Genomic DNA, 26,983 nt, shown 5'->3' with positions numbered 1-26,983 from the left:
GGCAGAAATCCCAGTGTAGTGGATAATCTGGTACCAATGAGCTCTTTGAAATCATTTTACATCTTCAAAGCGCGGTACACTTCCTCATGCTCACGGCACCTCATGGCTACAGGATTCTTAGGGGAGCTAATTACTGCTGGCCTAAGGACACCTCCCCAGCACGTGCTCTTCCCAAGGCCTGCTGATGTACTCAACAAAATCTGTACCTGCAATGAATGCAAGTCTGCTAGGGCCTAACAATGACTTCAGACAACCACCCCTTACCTGTCCTCACAAAACGGGAATCTCAGTGACATTTATGGCTTTTGAAAGTACCCTGGGTTAAAAATAATTTTATTTGTTAGAGTCCTGGCCATCTGAAGCTGTAATTTAAGAGTATGGTGGGGTTTTTTTTACAGTTTCTCAATCATTCTATGTCCATAAAGAAAAATTAGGAGAATCTTCTAGACAAGACTTTTTTTAAACACAGTATTAGAACTGAAATGGACTTCAAAAAGTGGTGGCAAAACACTTGTGTGTTGTTTTGCAGTTCAGTTATAGAGTCTGTGTCCAGAATTTTCTGTCTCTGATTGACCTTTTTGTCGAAACTGAGACCTCCTATGATCTGAAACCCACTAGGACCTGGGATCTTCTATGACCCTACACAGAGAACAAAAAGCCATTAATCTGTAATTTATGTCACCTCTCTGTCCTCCAGGAGACATTGTAAATAGTTTATCTCACTTCATTATGAATACTCTGATCTGAGGGATGAGGATGCTATTCATGCAAGCAGCCTGGAAACTTGGGTTTTTTGAAAAACAAAGAGAATTTTGAGAACAGGTACATTGCAATGTGATTCCCTGTGTCTTATTTTCTGTTGTTGTTGGAGAGTTCCTATTTATAACAAACAAATTCTTTTTGACAGTTGAAACAGAATGAGAAATAGAGGTCTGGATAATACATTGATCTAGGCTGTCAAGCTGAGGGTTGATTTGAAGGTCAGTCAATACATATTCTTTTCCCACATATTCATAAAATGATGACTAAAATGATATATGTGTATTCTAATTTGGGAAGAACAAAAAAGGGTTTTCAGATTTCTGACTATATTCTTGTACTAATATATGAAAGTAGGTGTTTCCTTTTAATTGATACAGTTTTATACATCATTGTCCTTGTACTGTTAGTCATCAGAGTCAGGCCCTTTTTTGCCTTAAGTGTAAAAACTGACAGAATCAGAGCAAGCTGTCCTGCATGAACTTGTTCCTGATTTGGTGAGATTTCAAGGGGAGTGGGATGTCACATCAATGGTTTTCCTCTCTCCTTAGAGAGCAGAGCAGGCCAAAATCCTGAGGAGATGCAGCTGCAGTGGCAGTACTGGGGTTAGCTGTTGTAACACACATTGGTCAGGGAATTTGACAAGACAGGTACATATAAATATACACACTGAAAAATACATCAGTTCAACAATTATCAGGTTATTCAACAATTATCAGTCTAGCAGATTAGATTTGATTTACATAGTCCCAGTGCGGGCTTAAAATAGCAAATATGATTACATGGGAATACATTTCTGGAAAAATGGTGTAGAGGGGAAGACCAGAAAGAGAGCTGAGAAGCTCTTCAAAGAGAAAGCTTCTTCCAAAGCTAGAGTCATAAAAAAAGTTAGGAAAAAGACATGTTAGCATCAGAAATATAGATTTTAAGAGTTTAGTTAACACGCATGGATGTAGATAATTTACTGGACTGCAGCTTACTCACAAAATTACAGTTTGTGCTGGTTGTAGCTGGGGTTGGTCTCCCTTGCTGGTGGGAAGTAGTTGTGATTTGACCCTCCTGATGGATTGAGACATTCTGAGTTTGGATAGCATCACTCTTGCTCCTCTTAGCTCTGTATCCACATTCATTATGTGACTGCTATATCAGTGAGAGGTGAGTGATTTCTTCTGACCTACCTGCTGCATCTGCATGTTCACTGAAGTTCACTTTGAGCATCTTAATTCCCCCATGGCTAATGTGGAAGGAGAATAAGTACACGAAGGAGTACATATAGGAACCCACATATTCATAAAATTCCTTCCTTAATGAAGAAGCTTCTTATCCTGCAGACATTTTTACTTTTAATTTCAGAGAAAATGAAAATTGCAAGTGTTTCTGAAACACATCTGCATCTAATCTGATCTCCTCAGGTCATATGCTGCTGCACAGTGGCAAATCATTTTGCTTCTAAAAAAGCACTAGACTTATAAGCTGTGCACAGCCCCCATGAGTTCATTTCATGCAAGAGCTGGGGAGCAAACCTGGGATGCTGATGAAAGTTAATTCTTTGGTGAAGTGAGGAGTACTCAGTCAAATGAATATATTCCCTTGAGTGTGCATTTTAAAATTTATGAAGGTCAGTACTGTAAAAGGCAAAGCCATCCTCTCCCATTCGTACATTTTGTCCTCAGGAATTACATTTCTTTTTCTACCAAATGTTGGAGGCCAAGGACTCATAGTAAAAGACTGTTATGTCAAAAGTAATGATGGAAATGTTGATCATAATAAGTGCTGGAGACAAAATCAACATAGGGACTTTGTACGGCTGTATGGGATTAATCTTGTCTGGAATCCTGAATCCTCCATGATCATCACCAGCTGATTCAGAGGATAAACCAGCAGCAGGTACTTATATGAGACAGTGTCTTCAAGGAAAGCTTTACTTTTTAAGCACAGTAGTTAGAGATTGTAGCTGAGCTTCACATGGTATTTAAAGAGTCTTGCATCTTTCTAAGAGCTCGGTATCTTGAACATCTTCTAGATATTCAAAAGTGATTCAGATGAGGTCTCTAAGGAGGAAAAGTAGCAAGGGTTTGTAAATATGATCAGATCCTACAATAATAAATGAACATCAGTGCCAGCACTAATGAGAAAAACAGAAGGTGTTAAAATGAACTAGAAAGTTTTTAGGCCTATTAGTCTCTCTTCCAAATGAACTTTTGAGCTTTAATACACAAGCTTTTAGGATGCTCATGCAGTTAACTCTCTATGTTTTATAATGCTTGTCTTGTCAGTAAAAGATAATAATTTCACTGAAATACAACAACTTTAGTGAAAATATCTGCTATTTCTTGATTTCTTAACAATTCTGATTTTTTCTGATTTTCAATCTCATTGCAAGAATTACAAGTGAAGGAGGACTCCTGTACATATGCTTCAGAAGATGGCTTCATCTGCCATGGCACATTTATTTTCCATCTGAGTGTTTGCTTAAATTGCATTTCATCCCTCATTTATATTTCTCATCTACATGGTAACGTTGTGCACACTGATGCAGTTTCTCTTGCTGTCATCCACATGACTCTTTGTGACTTCATTTGACACTGTATTAAGGTAAACCACAATCTTGTTAATGGCAATAAGCACCAAGGTGGTTGAGTGCTCCTTTGAATGAAGACAAATGAAGGTAGGGAAATGTAATGACTATGCACACTGTGAAGTAAAAGGGCTGTCTTAATGGACTAAAATCAACTTATGTGGATAAAATGACTTGACTAACAGTTGAGATTAACTTGACTGATTCAGCCAACACCTTGCTTAAGGTATCTTAGTATTACCATATCACTAAGCTCTAAATCATAACAGGTTCCCTGAGTGATACCTCTGGTAGCACTCATGTCTGTAAAACCTAAATTTTACTCCTGGGTAGGTACTTAGTCTAATTTATTTCACTACCTAATGCTTATTGCAGAGAATATATTTGGACATGACATTTGTTCTCAAAGTTTTTGAAACAAAAACCCCCTCAGCTACCAGAAATGTCCTATAAGAACAGATGGCACAAAGAGAGTGGCCAGTTCAGAGAATTTTCAATGAAACTGGCTCTGAAATCACACTAAGCTTTTCTCTATTCTAATATTTATGCATTGCTTAAACGATCAGCTGCTAGATGGCACAATATATTTCCAGTTCCAGTAGGCAATCATACAAACACTATATTATACATGCAGGAAAAACACATGATAATGATTTAATTTTGGTTCATGGAGCTGTAGAACCCAACATGGTGGTACACCATATCTGCAAAAAAAGTTGGTTTTCCAGAACTTGCTAAGACAGTTAAATTGGTATGAATACTGGTAGAAAAATAAACTTTAATATTTGAAAGATGGTTGAAATAAAAATACTTTAAATCCAATGCAGGATTTAAAAAAAACCACCCCAAACAAACAGTTGGGAGTTCTTCTTCAATCTTTATTTTGTACTTTTGTTTCTAACATACAAAAACATCACCGTCTTTCAATTTCCAAAGGGTTTTGTTTTTTATTATATCATTACTTTATTGGTCTTGTAGCAAGTAACATCCCTGGCAACAGATCAATGTATGTATATGGACAATTTTTTCCAGTAGTTTTATTTAAAAGTTTTGATAGGGTAAAATGTAGATGTAGCATGTAGTATTCTTCCTATCCTAGGAAAGATGGGTAGCTCATTTGCCAAGGATTCTCTGGAGGGAGAGAATTTTGTCATGTCTTTTATTTTTGAGAGTGAATTGAACTCATGGTTCAGTCATGGATTCAACCAAAGAACAGACTTTAAGGAAACCCTGATGTCTTTTGGTTGTTTTTGATGCAGTATTGGCACACAGAAGATAATGAGATGGGAAAACAATGGCCTAAGGCAACTTGGGCTTTGGGTGACTTGTAGCCAGTCTCTCACTCCAGTGGTGCAGCTGACTCTGTGGAGAGTCAAAGCAATGGCTACACTTGGGCTGTGCTGAGCTTCTGATGCTATCCACTACAACCTTCTCATGTGCAAACCATGGAAACAAACTCCAGGTAAATGCCATGACATTACATTCAGAGTCTTAGTGATAAAGTAGCTGCCACACTATTTCCAACTTTGCTAAGTATTCCCCTGTTCCTGACTCCAAGCAAGAAGCTGCTTTACTCAGAGAATAAATATCAGAGGCCGTAACTATGAATGCTGCTTTGTTGTTTACACTTGGAGTGATTTTTTCCCTGCTACCACAGTCTTTGAAATTATATTTTCCTTAATTTACTTTCAGATTCCTAAATAAAACAGGCAAAGGGAGGGACTGCCATCTGATTCTCCTGTGATGCACAGTACTCTTTGCTGTGCTGAACATGTCTGAAATGCTGTCCTACAGTTCTGCAGCTTACCTTTTTTTTTTAGCAGACTTTCTTCTCCAAAATCTTATGTGAATAATGAGAGAGCAACACAGTAAATAAGTAGGTACTTGACTAGAAAGTGCAGCTACTGATCTGCCTGCTAGGGATGATTTTACATTTCCCAGCATGCATCCTTTAGAAAGTTATTGAGGGGGATTTGGACTTCCAGGCCACTGCAGTATAATCACTGAACACTTATTTGCTGGAGGCAATCACCATTATTATGGCCCTTACTCCACATCTTTTGAAGGCACTGAAGGATTGATATTGATTTTTGAGTAGCATTTATAAGGGGCCTGTGCATTTGAGAGTAACTGGACCATATCATTAGATTACCTAGGGGATTTTCCATCAAATATATTTCTAAAGGTAACACTAGTAGAAGAACTCTTAACCTCTGAATCAGAAGATGGATGTATAAGAGACATTAGAATTTTAAAGGAAAGAACTTCAAGAAAACAGCTGCTAAATGACTGTTTGAAGTTATGGATCACAAGCTAACTCTTGATTTATGAAGGCAGCATAGTAAGAGTTTTCTAATTAATTGATCTGATTGTTCTCAAGGGTGTTTGAGTCTTAATATTCGCAGAAGTCAGTGATTAGGAAAAAACTATTTCTTGGCATCAAAACAAAAGGAACCCTAAGAATAGTAAAAGACTATAAGAGGTGCTTGGCCACACTCATTGCACCAGTGGCAGCTGATAATGTAGCATGTGGGTCCTGGCCAGTGGACTGACTCCCACAACCTTCTCCTGTGACATAGTCCCTCTTCTGCTCTATCAGTATTTTAGGTATTCCCAGCTCTGCTCTGAAGCTCCCTGGCTCTGATAACACTGGGCACTCAGGAGCAGTGGCTACAGGTGCAATGTGACCCCAGCCCATGAGCAAAGCTGCAGCTGGGGCTGCCAGTGTGACCCTGTCCCCCGTGTGGTCTGAGATACACTGGTTTGTGTTAGGCTTTAGATTAACACATCTGAATCAGTTGCAGAAATCCTGGAATTTTGTAACAGGATTTTAGAGTCAGGTCAGATTAAGATAACTGAGATTTAGGTGAGATTACAGTAAATTTCACTTATAGTTAGCTGAGAGATTAGCACCTCAGCCAGAGAATCTGCCACTATTTTTTAAGAAAAAAAAAGATTTCACACCCAAGTTTCAAATAAAACTTTAACATCTTAACTTGGAAACAATATCTTTTCTTAAAAGAGAGTACATATTCCCAGGGCTTTACACTCAGAATCAAGAAAAAGCATGAGGAAAGTAGTCTTCAGCTTTCAGATTTTTCTTTCTTACTACAGGCTGGTAATTATCTTGGCCACCATCTTAACTAGCAAATTTGCCCACATACGAGTTCTGCATTCTACTAACAAAATGCCTATGAATAACTTGCCCAAATTTGAGAAATTTTTTAAGAAATAAGAAATATGAGCTTGAGAAAGCCAGCATATTTTTATGTTTATTAGACTGAATATGTCCTTTGAAAGGACACAGAGTTTTCCCAAATGTTTGGCTTTAAGAAGTCAAAAGGATTTTGAAAACATTTGCCTAAACCACAAAACTTTGCATGTGTTTCCCTTGTAAATAAAGGATAATGTAATGCAAAAGAATCTTATTTAAACTTTGCGTACAAATATGCATGAATGCCAATTAGATTCAATTTTCCTGACTTAATTTGAATTAACTGATGGGTCTTTTGACACAAGCTGTACTAATTGTTGCTTATTTGGGTGCACTGTATCAGTGAGCATGGCAATCAAAAACTCAGCCAGATGTTCATATTTTCTTTGATTGCCCACAGCCTTGGGTTTGAAGAAAAGTCAATCAGCAAAATTATTCTTCTTAGCATCTGTCAAGGTACTGATCACATTACCATAATGGCAGTCAGAAAAGCAGAATGGCTCTGATTCCCTTTCACTTAACCTGGTGTCAGCCTTCAGCTCGCTGCAGTCTTGGTTTGATACCGTCACAAAACATGGAAATTTTGTGAAGTTAGTCCAAGCGTATTTATGAGTGGTTGAGTTCACCACTGAAGAGTGAATGTATTTTTATCTTCATATAAACTTATATTTATGTGAGTAACTTCTATAAAAGTGTATTTTGTATATTTTATATTGGCATATATTTACAATGTCTTATTGACTGAAGGGATTTTTTTTTTCAAATGTCACATAAAAGCTTTTGAGAAGTTGGAAAACTAAATGTGTTCCACCTATGTACAGGAAATCTAAGCCTACTGAAACAGTTTCTTTTGATATGCATTAAAATATTTGGAAGCCTGTAAGATACATAATTTATATTTACAGCTCAAACAATTTTTTTCAATTAATTAGTATTTTCATGAAAGCATTAGGGAAAAAATAATTTTTGTGGGTTTGGTCTTTTCCAAGTATTCTAAAAGCATCTGCCAGAGAGAGAATTTGCATTTGTTTTCAGACGGGATACAAATCAAGACTGTCTTAACCTTTCCCTCCTTTCATCCCTAGGTGTTTGAAGTGCATCTTTGCATTTCCTGCATAACTGGATCCTAGCTCATTAAGGGTAAGATTTTTTTTTTGCAGTCCCCATAGGAGCAGTGCCTAGCAAGAGAGAATGCATAGTTTGCACCTTTGCTAATTTAAGAATTTACCATGGCCTAGAGTTCTACCCTGCTCAGGAGTGTTTTAACTTGCAATTCCCACCTGCCTACCTGGCAGCTGAGTATTTTGAGCAAGATTTATCATTCCATTTGTTTCTGTAGGATACCTTCAGCCTAAGACAATTCACAGCTAGGGATAACCATGGGAAGAGAGCCTAGCCTAAGCCACAACTTTAATTTCCTGCTTGTCTATGTGTAAGACTGGTGCAGGTCTCTCACTTTGTTGTACATGTTGCATAGAAACTTCCTAAAGCTCTGAATGTAGAAGAACATTGCCATGGTCCCTAGAGGTGATGGACTGAGGACAAGAGAATTCTTTATTTTCAACTGTTAATCTTTAAAATTCTGTTACGTATTTCACCAAATTTCTGAAACCAGACCTGTCAACTAGCAAAACTCTGCTGCTTCTCCCTATTGAGTAGTGAAACTTTTGTTCCTTGTTTACAGACTTTATTGTATGTCACATCAAAAAGATGAATTTAACCTGAAAGAGGAAGATGAAAGGGACCTGACAGGGAAAGATTCTGAAAATATGGGTGATGAGCTCCAGCAGCAATTAATTCAGGAAGTTTACTGAAGGAAGCTCCCACGCTCAACCACTAAACTCTTAATGTGGCTTAGCTCTCAATCAAAGCTTTCAGAGAAAGATATTGCATGAAGGAGGAGCTACTGTATCTGCCACAAAGCTGCTTAATATGACTCATGTCTCAATGGAAGTATTTGAAGCATAAAAACTCTTTAGTTCTTCAAAACCAGTGGCACACATCCCTAGCTCATTTATAGAGTTGATTAAATATTTGCATGCCTGCTGTTTGAATATTCACAGATACTCAGGTTTCCAGCCCATTCTACCACAGAAACACCTGGGTAAAGAAAACAAACCTTTTTTGTTCCTTTACTCTAAAAAGATCTCTCACCTCAGGTTGCAGACATCAGCCTCTGGAGAGAAGACAGAGTGGTGCTAACTCCTGGGAAGTGCTTTGCATGGCATGACAGGGAGAAAGGCCTGAGTGCCATCGCCCTTGAGCATCATGGGCAGGGATTTGGAGCACATGCACAGGTTTGGAGGAGGAGAGGTCAAGGTTTGTATTTGGTGGGGTTTCAGATTTTGTTGGTGGTTTTTTTTTTTTACTTTAATTATGCCTTTGAAGAGGTAACAACTAAATGAGAATCCACCTCTTCCACATGTATAAAACCCTGTGGGTGCTGCAAGTGCTACATTTTTAATATGATGCTTTTAGAAGAAATGAGAATTAAGGGGAGGAAAATTCCCAACAAAGAGATAATGTTGGGTTTCAGCTAGGGGTAAGTGGAGGTACATGTCTTTTGACACACACATAGGCTCAAAATTATCTTGTGAGCTTTGGAACCACTTGACACAGCACAGCTTCCCCTCAGGCCAGGCTCCCAGGCCCTGAGTGGTCACCCAGGGGCTGCTGCTGAGAGCGCCCAACCCAGGCCTCTGCAGGGAGTTTTGATCAGAACAAACATCTAAAAACATCCTTAAAGCCACCTCTTAAAGAAGGGCTTTTTAGTATTTCCTGGAGTATTAAACTTTAAGTATCACCTTGAATGCAGTTTTGGGTGCCATTATAGAAGAAAATTTTAAAACAATTGGAGACCTACCAAGACAGTGAAGGGCTTTGAGGGGAAGCCACCTCTGGAGCAGCTGAGGTCACTTGGCTTTGTAAGTGGAGTAGACACAGGTGAGACCTCAGGGCAGTCCACAACTTCCTCACAGGCAGAAATGGAGGATCTCTCTCTGGTGACCAGTAGTGGGACTCAGGTAACTCATGTGAAGCTGAGAAGAGGCTCAGGTTGGATATTAGGCAAAGGTTTTTCCCCTGAGGATGTTTAGGTACTGGAACAGGCTCCCCAGGGCAGTGGTCACAGCACCAAGCCTGGCAGAGTTCAAGAAGTGTTTGTTTGGACAATGCTCTCAGGCACATGGTGAGTCTTGGTGATGGGCCTGTGCAGGGCCAGGAGTTGGACTTTGATAATCCTTGTGAGGCCTCCTGAACTCAGGGTACTCTATGATTTTATGATCCCTCAGCTGTACATGGTCATCTTCCTCTGTAACTTGTCACACATACATTGTTTGCAGGCTCTGGGCTTCATCCTTTTCTGGTTTTTGCTGAGTTGTTACAGCCCTGATCTCTGTGTGTAAGAGTCACCCCGCATTTATTTACAGAGATCTGGAGGCACACATCAAGCTCTGTCTTCCTTCCCTGTTGAAGCAGAAAAGGGTAGAATGCTATTTGGCTATCAAAAATATTCCAGTGTTGAAAGAGAGCCCTTAATTACTTTGTGCTTTTGCTTCCTCTGAGTTATGTGTCTGATTAGAGTTAAATGTTATCATTTCATACACCATCACAGCTGAGTTCCACTTGGGTAACATGCATCCAAATTTGCTGTATATCTATATGATGTATTTATTGTTCTGCATGTTAAGAGGGTATTAACTAACTGTACTTGCATATGTTTCAGCCCTTAGTTAGCTTTCAAATTTGTGATTTTGCTTTCATCTTAGTTTTATAGTAGATAATTCTAACCTTCTCATTAAGTTTAATGAGTAATCACATTGGCTTACTGCTGTTTCTACATGGTACACTTGTGCATACAGTCATCAGAAAGATTATGCAAAACATGAGAAATGAATGCACATGTGCAAAACTGCATAATGCATTGAAATAGTCAAGAATAATTTAATCAGGAACATTTTCAGGTATCCTCAGTTCATGTTGACTGTCCATTTTAAAATTCTTTATCGTTTATTTCAAAAATATTTTCATGGAAAAATGTGATGCTAGTTCAAATGTGGTTCCTCAAGATATTGTGTATTTTGTTTGAGGTTAATATGTTCAAAACATGAAATAGGTTAATTTTAAAGTGTGGAGAGAGAGGTTTCAAAGGGTTAGTAGTGTGAGCTGATCTCCCCGTTTTTTTTATCTGTTTTTCCTTTCAGAGACAGTCTTCAGTGCTGCCTGGTCTGTATGCTTCTCTGTGGTAGGGAAAGGACACAGAAATTGCCTGTTCCTAATCTGGATGGTCCAGAGAGGCTTTATATTATATGGGTCTGGCAGCATGTTAGTGTGAGTGTATATTGATTTCTGAGCCTGCTCACCCTCCTCTGCCATCCATTCTCTCTTCACCTTAAAAGTTAAGCATTTCATCCCCCCTTTCAGACCTCCTGTGCTCTCCAGTGCCCCAGCAAAATGTGAGTTCTCCACAAGAATTGAGACCCTGCAGAGTGTGAGGAGTGTCTGAGAGAGAGGGGAGGGAGGCACAGGGATGTGGCTGCATGCAGAGCTGTTTCCCACAGAGGCCTGCAATCTTTTCTACTCTTCAGGTGTGTTGTTTATAAACCAGTTTTGCTGCTGCCTCCTAACTATGGGGCAATTTCACCCAGCCTTTGCATGGACTGTGAGGAGCAGACCTGAGCCCTGCAGTACCAGTGATCACATGGGATGCTCCCAGAGAAATTTCTCACCCTCCTGCCTGATGTTGAGGGAAGCAAGTTCTCCTAACATTCTTTTCCCGTGTATTTCCCCACTTATTTCCTCTTTTTTCCCCTTCTACATTTTCATCCTTTCTGTTATACATTGAGAATTATTTTATTGTGCCTTTCTTTTCTAGTGATGCCTTTATTTCAGTTAGTATTGTACTCAGCTCTTATCTCCCAGCACATGAGAAAACAATTTTGGTGAGGGTCCCAGTGGACTTCCTCCTATCAATCAAATACTTTCAATGAGTTTGGACAAAAACATCTCATTATTTCAAATGGAAACATTACAATTAAAAAAGGGGGAGAAGTTGGAAGGTGAAATGTACTTTGTTCTTTTTTAGAATTTGGAGTGCTGTGGTAAGTTTTCACAAATTAGAATTCCATTTTTGGCCCTTTCTGACAGTAAACAGCTTTGATCTTAATATCTGTGCACTGAACAACTCTGGAGGCTTAGAGCAAAGTGGATATTTCTAAAATCCTTCTGAGAAATGACAAAGGGATAAGTGATCCCTATATATCCAAATCAGAAAGTTACTGAATAGTGAATGTTAGGAAGATTATCTATTTATGTATTCTCCAGAGCCTGAGCCCTGACATTGTGCTATTTTATTTTGTGAGCTAATTTGGGCACCAGGACCACAAAGCATAGCTACTTTCTCACCTGAGCTGCCACTGAGATGATATTGTAACAAAAAAAGGCACAGGCTCAAGAGACTGTAAGGATAGAATATAAAACCTTACCCTTTAAAAAAATTATTATTTATTTATATTTAACAGAATAGCTTTTATGTCAATAAAAACAACATTCTAAATCTGTCCACTTCTCATTCCAGTTAATATACTTTCCTGCTGTAATGAGGTGGACCTGCTCTAGAAGTCGTGCAGCTCCATGATATACCCTGGCTGACTTGTGTGGGCTTTCTGAGTAACATTCTGGGTAAACTAACAAACAAGAAATCAATATTTCCCTTTCAGAAACAACAATTATAGTGTAATGTTTTTTATTTTATTAGTCACAACCTGAGTCTCTTAATTTAGTTATTTTTAATTGAAAAACTCAGCTTTATGGCTCTGCTGTAGCTATGTTTACTTTTTACTTGTGCTGGGGAACTTCAGAGCTGGCAGGCCGGGTCTCTGCAATCCTCAACTCACTGGCCTTGCACGGCTGCAGCCCACGGGGGGCTAAGGCCATATGCAAGAACTCTGGCTATGAAATATTTCAGGTGAGAGGGGAGCTCAGTGTGAGGCTCCTGTGTTCATTCCTGTTTATCAAGATGACCTTGGGGCTCTGGGCAGCTTTGTCCAGTCCTCTGAACTCAGAAAGGTTCTTTTAATTAACCATTGAAAACACAACAGAAGATCAGTTTAGAGAACTTCTGGGGCTAGAAGAGAATTAATTTGGTTTCCATCCAGCACTTCATTGGATTGACTGAATTTTTAATTTTCATACACATTTTAATCACAGTGCAAACTGGAACTCTTTCATGCTTCAGCAAGATTTAGCTACATTGCCTTTTTGATGTTAAAAAAAATAATTTCTTAGATTATAATAGCAAGCATAGGAGGCACTTAGATCCCAGTCCCACTGGTGAGTTTTTAACAACTCTTGTCTGTCTTCGTGAAATTAGGTGTTTTGATGGAGATCACTTCTTCCACCCTTGAGATATTGGAGACAAAGTCAAGGTCTGCCAAAGCTCCCTGGACAACCTAGACAAAACATGTCCATTGTGGGCTTTGCCTGCATCCTCTCTCATTAGAACACAGCCTTCATTCACACAGCCGAGAAAGAAACACTGCCAATTTTGGCTAGAACAGAGTGTCTGAATATCTGTAAGCTTGCAGCCTTCCTCACTGTATTAATCTTCAATGTTCTTATTGAAAACAAAATATATAAATAGCTTTAGAGCCATCTACTCCTTGGCAATAATCTTGGCATTGCTTTTCGCTGAACTAACAATGAGTCACTGATAATTTATGTGCTTTCAAAAGGAACACAAATAAGACACGTTTCCAGGTAAATATAATAGACATGACATTTAATATCCTGTCTTTGTAATTTTCAATTTTTTTTTGGTGCATCTACAATAAAAGGTGTTCTTTCACAGAAAAATGAGTGTGCTTGCAATAGAGAATAGTGGCTATTAAAGCCTCTCTGTCCAGCCATTAGCATTTAAAGATTAATTTTAAAATTAACAAAGCTGTTCCCAAGGGGAAGAATCTTAAGGAGCTCACTGTCCTTATTTTTTGTAGCTTTTTGTGCTGCAAGGTGACTGTTGATATTAGCCATAATGGCTCTCACTTGGTCTGGAAAAAATATCTTCATTGCATTTTATGAAGTTTTCCAAGAGATGTGCCAGTCATGGTCAGTTGATACTACCCTGTCCTGGGTGAGAGAGAGATACAGAGGCAAAGAAGCTCTGCTCATACACACAGAACAGTTTCTGCCAGTCAACTCATGTAAATCTCTCTTGTATGTCCATGTGATTCTGGATAGAAGGCTGCCTCAGTCTGGAGTATCTTTGGGCTTGGTTTGCCATCTGCTGAGTTACTTCATTTCCATGTGACACAACCACAGTCTGTGTTTGCAGTGAAGAAACCATCTTCATGGAAGAAACCATGGCTTTCTGTTTAGAGGGGCTTGAAGCAAACTTTCAAAACAAATTGCCAGTCTGCTTCAGATAGGGTAAATCCTCACGATCTCAAGATCACAGAAAATCCAAGTTCTGTTTCTAGAGTAAAATCCAGATGTCATGTAACAATTTCAGTCTTTTTGTGATTGCATGTCTTTAATTTAGAGTATGAAGAATATTGATCATTGTTTTATTTTGGGCTTGGTTGAGTAAGGAATTTGACTTGCATGGTTTTGGAGGTTTGATTTGTTTCTATGTATTTTATAATACTGTATCATGAATCTGAGGTTTTATGTTTTTATGGCTATTATGATTTGACTATAGAATCTGAAGCTTTATTCATAGGAAGACCAATATGTGAGTTTTGATGTGAAATTTCTTTCTGTTCTGAAGTGCCCTTCTGGTTTGTTCATTTGGGTTTTAAGCTAATAGGAGACTTCTTTCAAGGGAAAAACAGGAGCATAATTTTTGCTTGAAGGAAGAATATATAATGGATATTTTTCACCCTTTAATCTGAAAGCATGAGAGAACATGAACAGAAGATTGAAAAAAAGAATGGACAAAGAGAAGTTAGGTAACAAGCAATGATGAGATCCTTTCATGACAAGGATAAATAGTAAGGTAAGTGGTTAAGACCTAAGGAAGGTTAAAGAATAAACCAGATGGGTCCTTGCTGAAAAGTGTAGAAGACTCAAGTTCATTTCCTCTTTTGTGATGTTGCCAACACAAATCTTGGCAAGATGCTTGGACTAATTCTGGAAAAGATCTCGTTTCATTTGGCTGCTTGAATACATCACTGCATTCTTAGAAACAACATTCTGCTGCAGACTAATCCTGACTGCCAAACCGCAACCATCTTTATTTTTTACCCTAAAACACTCACCTGAGGAAGTTTTTTTAAATTTTAGATAGGCTTGAACAGGTGAGTTCCTGACTTAAGCCAGCCCCCCTGAGTAGGAGAAAGTGGCTGCTTCTTTGCCAAACTTATTGCAGTTGCCCTCACATCTTATTTAGACATAGCCAGAGTTCATAAAGAACAGGGAGCAGATTGAAAAGAGAGAAGGTTTTTTAGAGAAGCAGCATATGTTATGTCATTGGACCCATCACTGGTTCCACAGTCAAGGTGCTGGACATTTTGTGTTCCATTATTTTCCAAATCTTGGACTTGTTCTTGTCTTCCATTTCCTATTAATAAATAGGGTCATTTGCCTACCCCATGGAGTCCTACAAGGATAAGGATTGAGGAATGGACAGTCACTGTAGGTTGTGAGTGGCTGGGGAAGGGGCACCAGGCTCCTCTCTTGTGTTTGATGGTATTATCTGGACTGCTGGAACTATAAATCCATACCAACGAGGTGTGAACTTATCCCTGCTGCCTACTGCCAATGGCCAGATCAGCACCCTGTCTGTCAACACTTCCCAGTGCTGTTGCCCAGTGCTTGCCAGGACATGTAGTAACATTCCTTTTTTTCGAGCCTGGACTGTCTGGAAGCAGAATGAAGTTACAGTAATGGCAGTGGGTGATTTTGGATATTGAAATAAGAGAATGACCAATCCAGATAAACAAGACTTGATTTTATTAATAAAATTTGTATTTCCCTCTTTGAGGTGACAGTTACAAACTTTGGTTCAAAAATAAAAGAAAATATGAACAGCAAGAAGATGACTTTTGGAATCTCACTTTTACATGTATAAACGTGCATAAGAAAATACCAGTTGGAAACGAGCCAGCAGAAACTAGTACTATTTAATTTAACAATTTATAAGAAATAGAAACAAACATTTCTTTTCAAGTCTTACATATATTATGAAAAATAATTACAAAAGGATTTGTGTTGTAAAGCTAAAATGTAATTTCTACTTCCAACTACCTGAATAAAAATGTTCAGAGGGAAGGCCAAACCAACATGTTTTTTGGTGAGCTTTGAATAGTGAAATGTAAGGTTTGGGTCAAAGACAGCTCTTTAGGAAGCAGTCCCTCATCTGTTGCTTAGCAACTGTGTAGAATCACATGACCTAGACATATTGCATCCCTGGCCTTCAGGTGGAGTGACAGGAAGAAAAGTAATTCATATTAATGGGACGGGCAAATATCGTATAGACTATTCTGTGAAACCGTTAGTAGCCAGTTCAGGAAGAAAACATCCATCATTGCTTACACAAACATCTACGTAAACACTTAAAAAATCCATAAATAACTGTTTCAAATCCAGTTTTTATACTTATGTAGCCCAAATAAGCACAATGGAAACAAATCCAGATGAGATAAAAAAAAAATAGCTATATGACTAATTTATTTCACAGATTTTTAACAGTTCTCTTACACAGAAGTTTGGTTTCTTCTTACATATTTCCCCACCCAAAAATATAAATTTGTTTATTTTAGGTATATACAGTTATCTTATGAAATTATGGAATTAGAATAAAAAATAAAAAGTCTGAGGTATAGCACCATGGAACACAGCACCTTTGAAAGTGCTTTCATTTCATTATCTAAATTCATTGTCACAGAGTGATATCAGCAGAAAAGAGTTGTTTTAGTGTGCTGCTCGAGATCTTCCAGTTTTGCCACCTTAATTTTACTGGCGACTTCAAATAACAAAGCTCTTCAACAACAATATATACAAAGGGATTTTATTATTAATCAGAAATGGAATTGGCTTCACTGGCAATTACAGTTTTATTTTTTCAGAATACATACACAGTATTGACAATGTAGTTTGTAATTGTAAAATAAAAGCCAGATGCAATTCAGAGACACATGCAAGTTTTGGAAGTGGACAGAGAAATCACAGTATAGTATTGTACATAGAATAATTACAGTTTATATTAAACACTTTCTAAACACCTCTTTGTTGCATTTAATGGAAGGAGCACCATTGTCGTTGGTTTTTTTACAGCACCAAAGGAATCCAAAGGGGGTGTTCCTGAAGTGAGCCCTATGTTGTCTGTCTGTGCCACAGCATCTTTGCAAAATAAGTTTAAGTCATGTGATTCTGGCCCTACAAGGGCAACAATTACTTTCTAGATAAGACATACATACACAGCAAGACATTTTCTATGCCATCCTTATTCAAAACTTGCATGTGGCATGAAGTGGGTTGGTAGCACCAAAGTGCAACATTTGTGTTGATCTGATTTTGTCTTAAGCTTAACCGAGGAAGCAGACGGGACCGACCTCAAATCCAAACTTCTGGTTCTGATCACCAAAGTCATTGATCATCACATCAACTATGGGCACTTGGTCTATCTTGGGCGTGTTGATTTCCAGCACCGTCTTTGCATAGCCCTTTCTTGACTGTTCAGAAAAGAAGAAAAAAACCCGAACTGTTATAGATCTGAGTATTTAACGTGTGCTGTAGATAAATCATAGAATTTTAAAGTTATTGATAACAGGTCAATACACCAGGTATTGCAAACCCCAAATCTTATGTTTTCTTATGATTTCATTTTAAAAATCTGACATGGGATGTTCTGATTTTAGATGGAGAATGGCCCAAAGATTTTAACTTACTAAAGCAGTACTACAAACGAGAAATAATCAAAGATAGCTCATGCTTCTTAGACAATTCTAGGTTCATGTCTGTACTATTTAATAAACAATAATCTCAGAGCAGTGCACATCTTCCCTGTGAAAAAAAATCACTAATTAGTTCTGAAAGACAGAAGATCCACTTCTAAGAAGAAATACTGTAACTGCCTCACAAAATATTAGAGCAGCTGTTTGGACAGCGAAGAAAGTAGTATTCTGACAGAAGTGCCAACTGCTGCACTTAGAAGCCAGCTTTGAAGGCACACCCTTGCTGCCTGAAGCAGGCTCTCTAGCTCCTGTATGTATCACTCAGCCCAGTCACCATGTCACTTATCAGCACTACACTTCCTTTAGAAAGTCTCTCATATCTGCTGAGACCCCTTTCAGCTGTTCCAGGGTCTTGGAGGTCAGATGAGCATCCAAGCTGACAGATCAGAGTGTTCTCAGTTTAGTGACAGTTGCAACTTTCAGCTCTCTCTGGAGCTCTACATTTACCCTCTGTGGATACTAAAAGGGAAGTGAAAATGCAAGGCACATAGAAAGGGTGACATGAAGCAGCTGTGTATCAGCCTCACTACTGAGGGGAGGTGCTTTGCACCTCCTGAGCAGCATTGCTGCCTCAGAGCCAGGTGTATCCTGGCACTTTCAGGTCTCTAATTCTGTATCTCTGACTTCTCAGAAACTGCCTTCTAAATGCTACTATATCAAACCCCAAAATAATCAATGAGGCTTCAACTGTCACTTGTTCTCCCCATGTCTTTGTTTCAAAGTGTTAAATAGAGCCTTCTATTTCTGAGAAGTGGTAACAGTTGCTATGCCCACACAGACCCTGAAAGAGGAGTGCTCTGATGCTTGGACACCTCTGGGGATTTTTAGCTAAAGGAGGATTCTGAAAAGTAAAATCCACAAACTTCACCTGTCTCTGAATACACAAAACAAGAAAAGGAAATACAAAGTCACATATCACACTATTAAATTAATTCACTATGTTTGGGTTCATACATAGGACTTAGGAGATACATGTTTTTGCTGCATTCAATAAATATTCTATTTGTGTATACCTTGACTTTTAGTATAAATATATTCTGCTTATAGGCTGCCTCCTCTCATTATCTTTTTTGCTTCTGCTCTTCCCTTATACTGTGCTCATAGACAGTAGCAGATAGCCTGCTTTCAGCACAGTGGTGCTGACAGCCTGCATCCATTCCAAGTTTGTTCAGTTTCTGCTGCTTGGTTGTGGTTATTTCTTTTTTGGTACATAGGTGAAAATTGAATATGGCACTAGTGTACTGTGGTTAAAAATCTACTAAAAAATCAGTATATGACAAGTAAAGTGTTTACAAAGCTTTTCTCAGAAGAAAGCTGTGAAAAAATAGATTTGTTTGATTTCTGCTTTAAATGACAGGTTGGTTTTGTAGACTCTTTGAAGCTCTACTTACTGCACAGCCGTCATGGAGAGCTTTGATGTAAGGATTGTTGTCATAAGACATTTCTTCATCATTGGATCCTAAGAACCTTAGTGCTTTGTCATAGCTGTCAGAGGGTGCGTCGTGCCAGGCTACAGACTGGTGACAGTTGTAAGTGAAATTTTGTCTGGCAGAGGCACTCAGTAGTTTAAGGAATGTCATTTGGACCATGTTAATGGAATTGCCTTCAACATCCAAATAGGAAAGCTGGAAAATATGAAAAGTTAGATGAATATTTATCTGTTTTCTTTGGTACAATGCAAACCAAAATTATTGTTGGCAAAAGACAACCAAATAACTGCCCTTAATAAAAATATCAACCAACACATAACATTTTATGAAGTTTTAAAGGTTAATACAGCTATGACTCAGTAAATAGATTTTCATGATGTAGCAGGACATTTAGGATGAAGAATTACATATATCAGCTTTTTTCACCTGGGAAAGACAGAATTAATCCTGCCTTATAGTGTAAAGCAGCAGAATCTGTTTGGTAATCTGTTTTTAGTTAATCATAAAGTTAGTCAGCCTGCAGCCTCACCTCTGCATACTCAGTATATTTCCAGTTACCTAGACTGGGGGGGGGTGATCTGTGCTCCAGCTGCTTTCCTAAGGTTTGGTGGTGAGGTGTGTCTGCCAGAGGCCAGATCCTCACCACCAGCTGTGCAGGTGACCACTGGGATCACTGTGGGACAATACAAATCAGGCTTCTGCTGTCCAGGAGCAAGAGGCCATGTAGCTGCTGTAATATTTAGGGCAAAAAGACTGGGGGTCTTCATGTAAATATTTATAAAATTCTCTGTGATCTGCTGACCACTGAAAACATGTGCCTGATTTATGAATACAGTTATATTGCAGTGACAACTTACAAGTTTGCCTCGCTTAAATTCACTAAACCAAGATCCTGGATTCTCCTTTGGCCACGATGAAATTCTAACCTGTGTGGTCAAACAACAGAGACAGAAGTATTTGAAACATATGTTGACAGATATGAAGGTTTTACATTACTTTGGACAAATATAAAACCAGATAATAAAGAATGGTTCTTCCTGAAATCTCAGCCACTTTAAAGGTCTAAAATAGAATCCTTTTCTTGTAGAGAATGCCTTCAAATTGGTGACTTCAAATAGAATCCAAGAGATAGCTGGTTCTCTTTAGGGGGAGATGGTTGTAATATGTTAAGTCAGGTAAACTGCTGGTATAAATTGTAGCTGTGAAGTATCTAAATGTTTTCACCAGTGTTGATACTATTAGATCCCTGTCATGTGGGCAAGATTTCAGAAAGCCTTCCTCTACACCATATGCCCCAACAGATGTAATCTATAACAGTGAGTAAGGACAGTGTTAATATAGCCTTTTACATCTACTTTGCATAGGAATAAATGAATAGATATAAATGAACCCACAAGAGAAACACAGTAAGGTTTAGCTTTTAGGTGAGAAACACTAGATCATGTACTGTAAGTGGCTGTTCAGCTGTGTTACATTCTGAAATGTAGTGAAATGTTAGCAAGCAGGTGCATACGTTCTCTATCTGAAGTTGAAAATGTTATTTGTTAACTCTATGTACCGTTTTACTGCTCCATTCAGATATATGCAAATGTAAATGTAATTAGAAAGACAGATACATGAAAATGTGGCAATGTAATTATCCTGTTTAGTTCAACATTGTAACAGCACAGTAGGAACTGTCAAGTGCCAACTGAAAACACAGATTGGTACTTACTCCTTCAGATTTCTTATCTGGGTAGATGCAAGTTTCCCCACCTGCTGTGAAATTGCAGTATACTTTGAAGGAGTCTCCAGAACAGCCCTGGTTAGGATCAATCCAATATTCCCCTAAGACAAATGAGAAAATATTTGCCTTATTCAGTAGGAATGGTATTCAGAAGAACTGGGCTTTACTGCTACCTAATGGTTCTCCAAAGCTTGTAGGAAAGTTATTTCATCTGAATGGTTTAGGTCAGGGAGAAAAATCTGGAGGGATTTGCATCCTTATCTGGATGTAAAAATTGTCTGCATGGGGCTTGGTTGGGGTTGTAGCTGGCACAAGCACCACTGAGAGGGGTCCACCTCAAGCAAAGGCATTTTTACTGCTGGGTTATGAAGCTGCACCACCAGTGAAGCCTGGGCATGAAAAGAGCTGCAGCCACCCAAGGCCCATTCAAACTCAGGGCTTTTTAAAACCTGCTATTCTAATTAGAATGATGATTTTTCTGATGAGGGTTCTTCAGATGTTTTACAAACAGGGCAGAAAACTACAGTTCTAATCCAGTTTCAAACAAATAATGGAGGTTTCAAAGAGAAATGACAAATCCTTTCACCAGTTCTGTCTTGTGAATATAGGGCACAGACAAAGTATTTATGGAGTGTAACAATTCTGTTGATTTAGGCTGCATATTGAAAACAGTCTTTCCTTTCTGTAAGTCTTATCCCTGGAGAATTTTGAATTTTAATGAACACATTTGCTTTTATTTTAACCAACATAAGATTATTTTTATATGAAGACAGCTCTAAAGAGGAAGCAAATACTGGTAAATGAAGAAGGTGAATGTGTTCTATGAACACATTCCTTATTATGGAGGGTGCTGAATTGTAAAATTGTAAAATATGTACTTTTCATATAGCACATACACTGCTTAACTACTCCTCAAGGCAACCATCTGTTCTTATCTATCTAGAGTGAAAGCAATAAAATATTATTAAACTGTCAAAATCTATTTTTCCTCCCATTTAAAAGCAGAAAAATATTGCTTTGAATTGGGAAAAATATGCATTGCAATTGAAGAAATTATGAAAGGATGAAAATTTAGTGAAGGCTGGATTTCATTTAAACATTTTCAGAGGGGTAAAATTATTTAGAAGAAAAAAAAAAGAAAACAAAAACCAATAATAAAATCAAGATAGTTCTTAGGAACATTGGGTCTCTTCATATTACTTTGCATTTTATTATACTACTTCTTGGTAGCATTAAACAGTATCAAAGAAACTTTTCCAGCTGATCTAGAAAAAACAGTGCTGATGCAGTAGAGAAAATTACTGCTGAAAGACTAGTAAACTTTTTGAGAATCATTATTGAACATGGATCTCATATAATAGCAATGCTGTTTCATATTGTTACACTAAACTCTTTCATCATACTCCTGTTTGATTGTCCTGGAAATGTGATGCCCATCTTTCAAAACAATAACTGTTTTTTATTCATCATTTTAAAAGGTTTTAACTCAAAAACCAGATCAGGTTATGTATTTAAAGAACTCTGACTCTTAACAAGAGAATATGTCTCATATTTTTAAACTTTTATGGCTGTAAAAATGGCTGCAGTGAGACTGCATTTGTTGAGCAGCTGCATGAGGCATCCAGCAAGAGGGGTTTAATGCTGCCCAAGAGGCTGGCACACACAGGTGTGTGGCTGTTCAACATGAGCTCACCGTCGGGGAAGTCTGGGTGGCAGAGCTGCAGATCTTTGCAGGTCCGGGCCGGGTTGTTCTGAGTGCCCATCGGAAACTTCATGTGCTCAATATCTTGCTTCAGTGAATTCAGGGAGCCAAAGATCTCCTCCATGCCATCCGAATAATCCAGAATATTATCACCAGCATCAGAGAGCATATAGTCAGGAGATCTTCTTGTCTTCTTGGGTGACTGAATTGGCAGTGGCTGGATTACCTCACCTGGAGGGCCCTAAGTGGAAAACAACATATCTAATTATATATATCTTTGTGTAGTTTTTCAGCAGAGAAAAAACACAGAATGTGGCTTGGAGATGCTTTGAATAGGCTTTCTTCTAGGTATTCATTTCTTTATTTCACCTGTTTTCCTTTAGATTTACTTGGAAAACAAAAAAAAAAAAAAAGAAAAGAGATTGTAAAAGGCCAAAGCATTGTGGTGCTCTAAACTCTTCTCACTACATTGCTTTTTGGGGAAGAGTGTGCTGCCCTCACACAAGTGACATGCAGAAATGATTCACAGTTGCCTCTGTATCCCTGTTAATTCCCTCAAGCACAGATATATTCTATGAAAATTGAAAACTCTGGATGTTTCCTATAATAAAAGTTGAAAATTCCACTTGGGGTCTAGAAAACAATATTATTTTCAAGAAATTGAAACCCTTCACTCAGATTTGGACTCTTCGTTTTAGTTTGTTATGATATAAAAATATATGGAAACAGAAGAATATCATCAGGAGAAACCAGTAGAATTCTGCTTTCTGTGCTTCAGTGTAACACATTAAATAATTATTGCATGAGGGGCTTCTTTGTTTGGGGGGGTTTATAGGGATTTTTTTGGGTGTTCTTTTTGGGTTTTTTTATTTATTTAAGTTTCTTCTGGCTCTTTCAGTGAAGATATGTATTTCTGTGCCTGCTGGATCTGTGTTTCCTGAAAAATAAGTTTTCAATCATTCATATTTTAGCTCCCAAATGTTGTTTTCCATCCGTGTCAAAATGGATTCATCATGTCAATGTAATACAAGATAAGAATTCTTACTTACTGGAGGACCAGGTGGACCAGGTAAGCCACTGTCACCCTTCTGACCAGCAGGACCCTACAGAGCAAGGAAAGAAGTGTTGACCATGCTACACAACATTTAAAAATAACACACACAAAAGCTAAGGAAAAGAGGAAAATGTATAGAGGAGAGTTACTCACACTGGATCCTTTGGAACCTTTGGGACCCTGGGGACCCTGTGGGCAAGAACATATAACTCTGGTTGGGTGTGTTGCACACAGCTTGGGGGTGGTTAGAACAGGAGGGCTGGATGAAATTACTTACAGGTAATCCAGGAGGACCAGGTGGTCCAAGTGGACCAGCAGGACCAGAAATTCCCTAAAATAAAGAGAATAAGCACAGAACTAAAGTATTCTATGTACTGGACTGTGTTAAAAAATCATATCTTTATCTAAGTGTCCAACTGTGGTGAGTTTTGAGTTAGGCCACTTGCTAGAGGCTAAAATAGTTGGCTGATTTAATATACTGTCTGACAATCTGAGTTGCTCATAGCTGTTCTGACACAGTGCAGTGTTTTGTCACAGCTGTGTTCCTCTTCAGATTGGCTTGCAAACCTCACATTTTACATAGTGCCCTAAAAACATGGCTCAGTAACTAGAAAAGAGGGAGCTGCTTTGGGTAATGCAATTAGTAAATATGATGAGATTGCTGCTGCTACTTTTATCTTGTTGCTAACTTGTTCTGTGTGCATGTTGGGGTGTATGCATTTCCTTCATTTTCTCAAACACTCTATAATATCATTTTAAGATGTTTAATTTTGCTGTGTTTGTACAATGTTTAAGAAAGTTCTAACCTCTTGCAGGAGTCTCTGGATGTAAAATGTTTATAACAACTTTATTTCTTTCAAAAGGAAGCCTGGAAAATATATATATATACACTCCCTGCTTGCATGGAACGTGAATGGAAATACAAGTATGCTGTACTCACTGCATCACCCTTGGCTCCAGGAGATCCCTGTGGGCCAGGAAGACCCCTATCACCCTTTTCACCCTGTTCTCCTGGAGGTCCAATCAGGCCAATCAAACCAGGATGTCCCTAAACAAGATTTAAGAAAATATAGTTAACGTACATTAAAGTAAATGTGTTGTACACATAAATTATACCTTTCACATGTTACCACTGTTGCTTGTCAAGAATCAACCTGAAAACAAGTTATTCTAAAAGCATATTTATTATATTTATTGTAACATATTCATTATATGATGACTATTAAGGCTGTGGGAAGCTGTTTGATAGGCATGGTGCAATGCCTTGCTGATACAAACCCTACTGCTTCTTTCTGTTAATTTTATACAGATTTATACCAGACTGAAGTTACAAAGCCAGAACCAATTAGCAAAGCATACCTTCTCTCCTTTGGAACCTGGGTCTCCTTTCAGTCCAGGCAAGCCAGGTGGGCCCTATGTAAATCAAGGGAAGTAATGTTAAAATGAGTTGTAACATCCCACTCAGATCATGTTTTCTAGAAACGTTATTAAAGGCAGTTCAAATCAAACTACACATTCAGTGGTTGATGGTTGTGATTGATGATGTGATTTAGAGCTCGAGATGAAGTATGTTTAAAAAATCATAATGATGCTACAGTGGTATTTCCTTTATAATTATAAATCTATAAAGGGCTGTATGACTAGAAATCTATGAAGCAGAGGGTGAACTAAATGTGAGAAATATTTAGATTTTATAAGAATAGCTGATTTTGTGTAATTTGTACAAAGTGAGGTAAAAAATGCAGGCCATGCCTGTTCAATAGACATGAATCTTTCAGAGGCTGTTACTCTCACACTGCCCATGTCCATGAGGAGTAGAGCCACTACACTGTGTCTGTCTCCTCACCACTGCTCTCCTGGTGGCAGTGGACAACTTCTGATATGAATAGGAGTGATAAGAGACCTTTTCCACCTGGCACATATTCAAAAATGCCATAACATTTCATGTACAAAATATTATTCAGTACTTAGGGTTTCCATCTCCACTTCAGGATATCACTAGATGCAAAAGCCTAGGCAAATACATAATTCATGAATAAAATGTGAAATTTTTAAGCTTCTGGAATGCAGAATCAGACTTTTCACCTGCAGTGTGTTGTGCTCTACTGCAAATCAGGCTTCATACTCTCCTGATAGCAATCTCCTGTGGAGGATGGGAGGGGAAGGAGGGAAACCTAACTCCGAAGCATAACAACTTTATTTTCTTAAAATCCAAAATTAAGTTGCAGCAATGCATTGAAAAATTCTTGTTGAGCTGACAGGAAGTCTGTGCATTTGTAAGCATGTAGTTAATATATTTTGTATGAAATAATAGTTCATTAATATAGTCAGCTCCAGATTTTAACAGAATATTTAAGCTCTCAAATGTTGGAAGAGAGATCTCTGGTGATGTCTTTGGAGGCTTCTGTGACTGACATGTGGGAAAAAGATGCTCACCAGAGGTCCAGGAGGGCCATCCTGACCTGGTGCTCCAGGCATACCTTGTTCTCCCTAGAAAAAACAAAAAGCTGGTTTTACCAGAGTATAAACAGGAAATGCAACATTTAAACTATTATGTGCACTGTTACTTACCACAGGGCCAGGAATGCCCCGGAGACCCTCTGGGCCAGGTTTTCCTGCAGGGCCCTGTGGACCAACTGGCCCTGTTTTTCCAGGAGCCCCTTCTGCACCAGGTTCACCCTGGAAAGAACAGAGCAGGTCAGAGAGGGGGGATAATCAGTTTGGCACTGGAGGGATGTACAAGAGGGAAAGTACTTTTTAAAAGCCAGAGTTCTGCACAGGACAATTTCCTGAGTGCAATGGCTCTGGCTTCATAGAGAGATGTGGGGCCAGCAGGGCAGGTTCCCCTTGCTTGTTACAGGGGAGCTGTGTTGGGCCTGCACTGCTGGGTCCACTCCATTTCATATTGCTACTAATTCTGGGTCTGAATTTGGATTTTACAGATTACCTATTATTACTTTGGAAAGTACCACACTCAGTGCATCATAAGCAATTTACTTTTAATTTATAAACAGTTTATATTTCTATGCTTCAAAAAAAATCTTTAGTGTATTACCTTTGCACCTTTTTCACCTTGTCTGCCTTCAGCACCCGTTGCCCCAGGAGGTCCCTGTAAAATATGGACACTGAGCTCATAATGTCAGGTTTTTTCAAATGTAACTGGTGAAAAAAATTCTGAAAGTGCAATTCCTGCTATATTAATAAGTAGAAAATGCTTACAAAATAGCATTAAATTTCTTTTTTTGACATTTTATTCACAGGATAAAAAAATACCAAACAGCTCTTATTCCCCTATAAAATTGTCTGGGTTTTCAGAATATCTAAAAGATGATAAGGTTCAAACCAAAGAATTAGCTTGGGAAAAAAACCAAAAAGCAAAACAGGATATAAAAGAAAAAAAGGCAATTCAAATTTATATGAACAATAACAATTAATTTTAAACTTGCTTTGCATTGACTTCTATCTATTCACTGTAGTTTATCCACTCTTTCCAGAAAGGCTTCTCTTTCTGCAGCATGGCAAATACTTTATTCTCTAAGTCAGGGATGGGCTCAGTAAGGGGCCTGAT

At 38.3% G+C, this 26,983-nt stretch overlaps 1 protein-coding gene and 1 long non-coding RNA gene across 5 annotated transcripts in view; one reads left to right on the top strand and one right to left on the bottom strand.

Moving 5' to 3' along the window:
* The first annotated feature begins 7,622 nt into the window (after window positions 1-7,622).
* On the top strand, window positions 7,623-23,417 carry LOC107208396. The gene is made up of 3 exons (XR_004498518.1): window positions 7,623-7,691; window positions 8,711-8,870; window positions 23,333-23,417. It is a non-coding gene; the product is annotated as an uncharacterized LOC107208396 (long non-coding RNA).
* Window positions 15,478-26,983, bottom strand: part of COL11A1 (collagen type XI alpha 1 chain) — a 132,656-nt gene continuing 121,150 nt past the window's right edge. For all 4 annotated transcript variants that reach the window (XM_015636767.3, XM_033516416.1, XM_015636768.3 and 1 more), the window contains 13 exons: window positions 26,471-26,524; window positions 25,987-26,094; window positions 25,852-25,905; window positions 24,775-24,828; window positions 24,356-24,463; window positions 23,693-23,746; window positions 23,569-23,604; window positions 23,411-23,464; window positions 22,353-22,602; window positions 20,648-20,760; window positions 19,791-19,859; window positions 18,895-19,128; window positions 15,478-17,221 (listed from right to left, as the gene is read on the bottom strand). In XM_015636767.3, the coding sequence (XP_015492253.1) occupies window positions 17,075-17,221; window positions 18,895-19,128; window positions 19,791-19,859; window positions 20,648-20,760; window positions 22,353-22,602; window positions 23,411-23,464; window positions 23,569-23,604; window positions 23,693-23,746; window positions 24,356-24,463; window positions 24,775-24,828; window positions 25,852-25,905; window positions 25,987-26,094; window positions 26,471-26,524 (1,335 nt within the window). In that variant the 3' untranslated portion in view covers window positions 15,478-17,074. The remainder of the gene's footprint in view (window positions 17,222-18,894; window positions 19,129-19,790; window positions 19,860-20,647; window positions 20,761-22,352; window positions 22,603-23,410; window positions 23,465-23,568; window positions 23,605-23,692; window positions 23,747-24,355; window positions 24,464-24,774; window positions 24,829-25,851; window positions 25,906-25,986; window positions 26,095-26,470; window positions 26,525-26,983) is intronic.

This window comes from Parus major, chromosome 8 (genome assembly GCF_001522545.3).
Source record: "Parus major isolate Abel chromosome 8, Parus_major1.1, whole genome shotgun sequence".
NCBI classification, from domain to species: domain Eukaryota; kingdom Metazoa; phylum Chordata; class Aves; order Passeriformes; family Paridae; genus Parus; species Parus major.
This window is presented reverse-complemented; position numbering and strand designations above follow the sequence as displayed.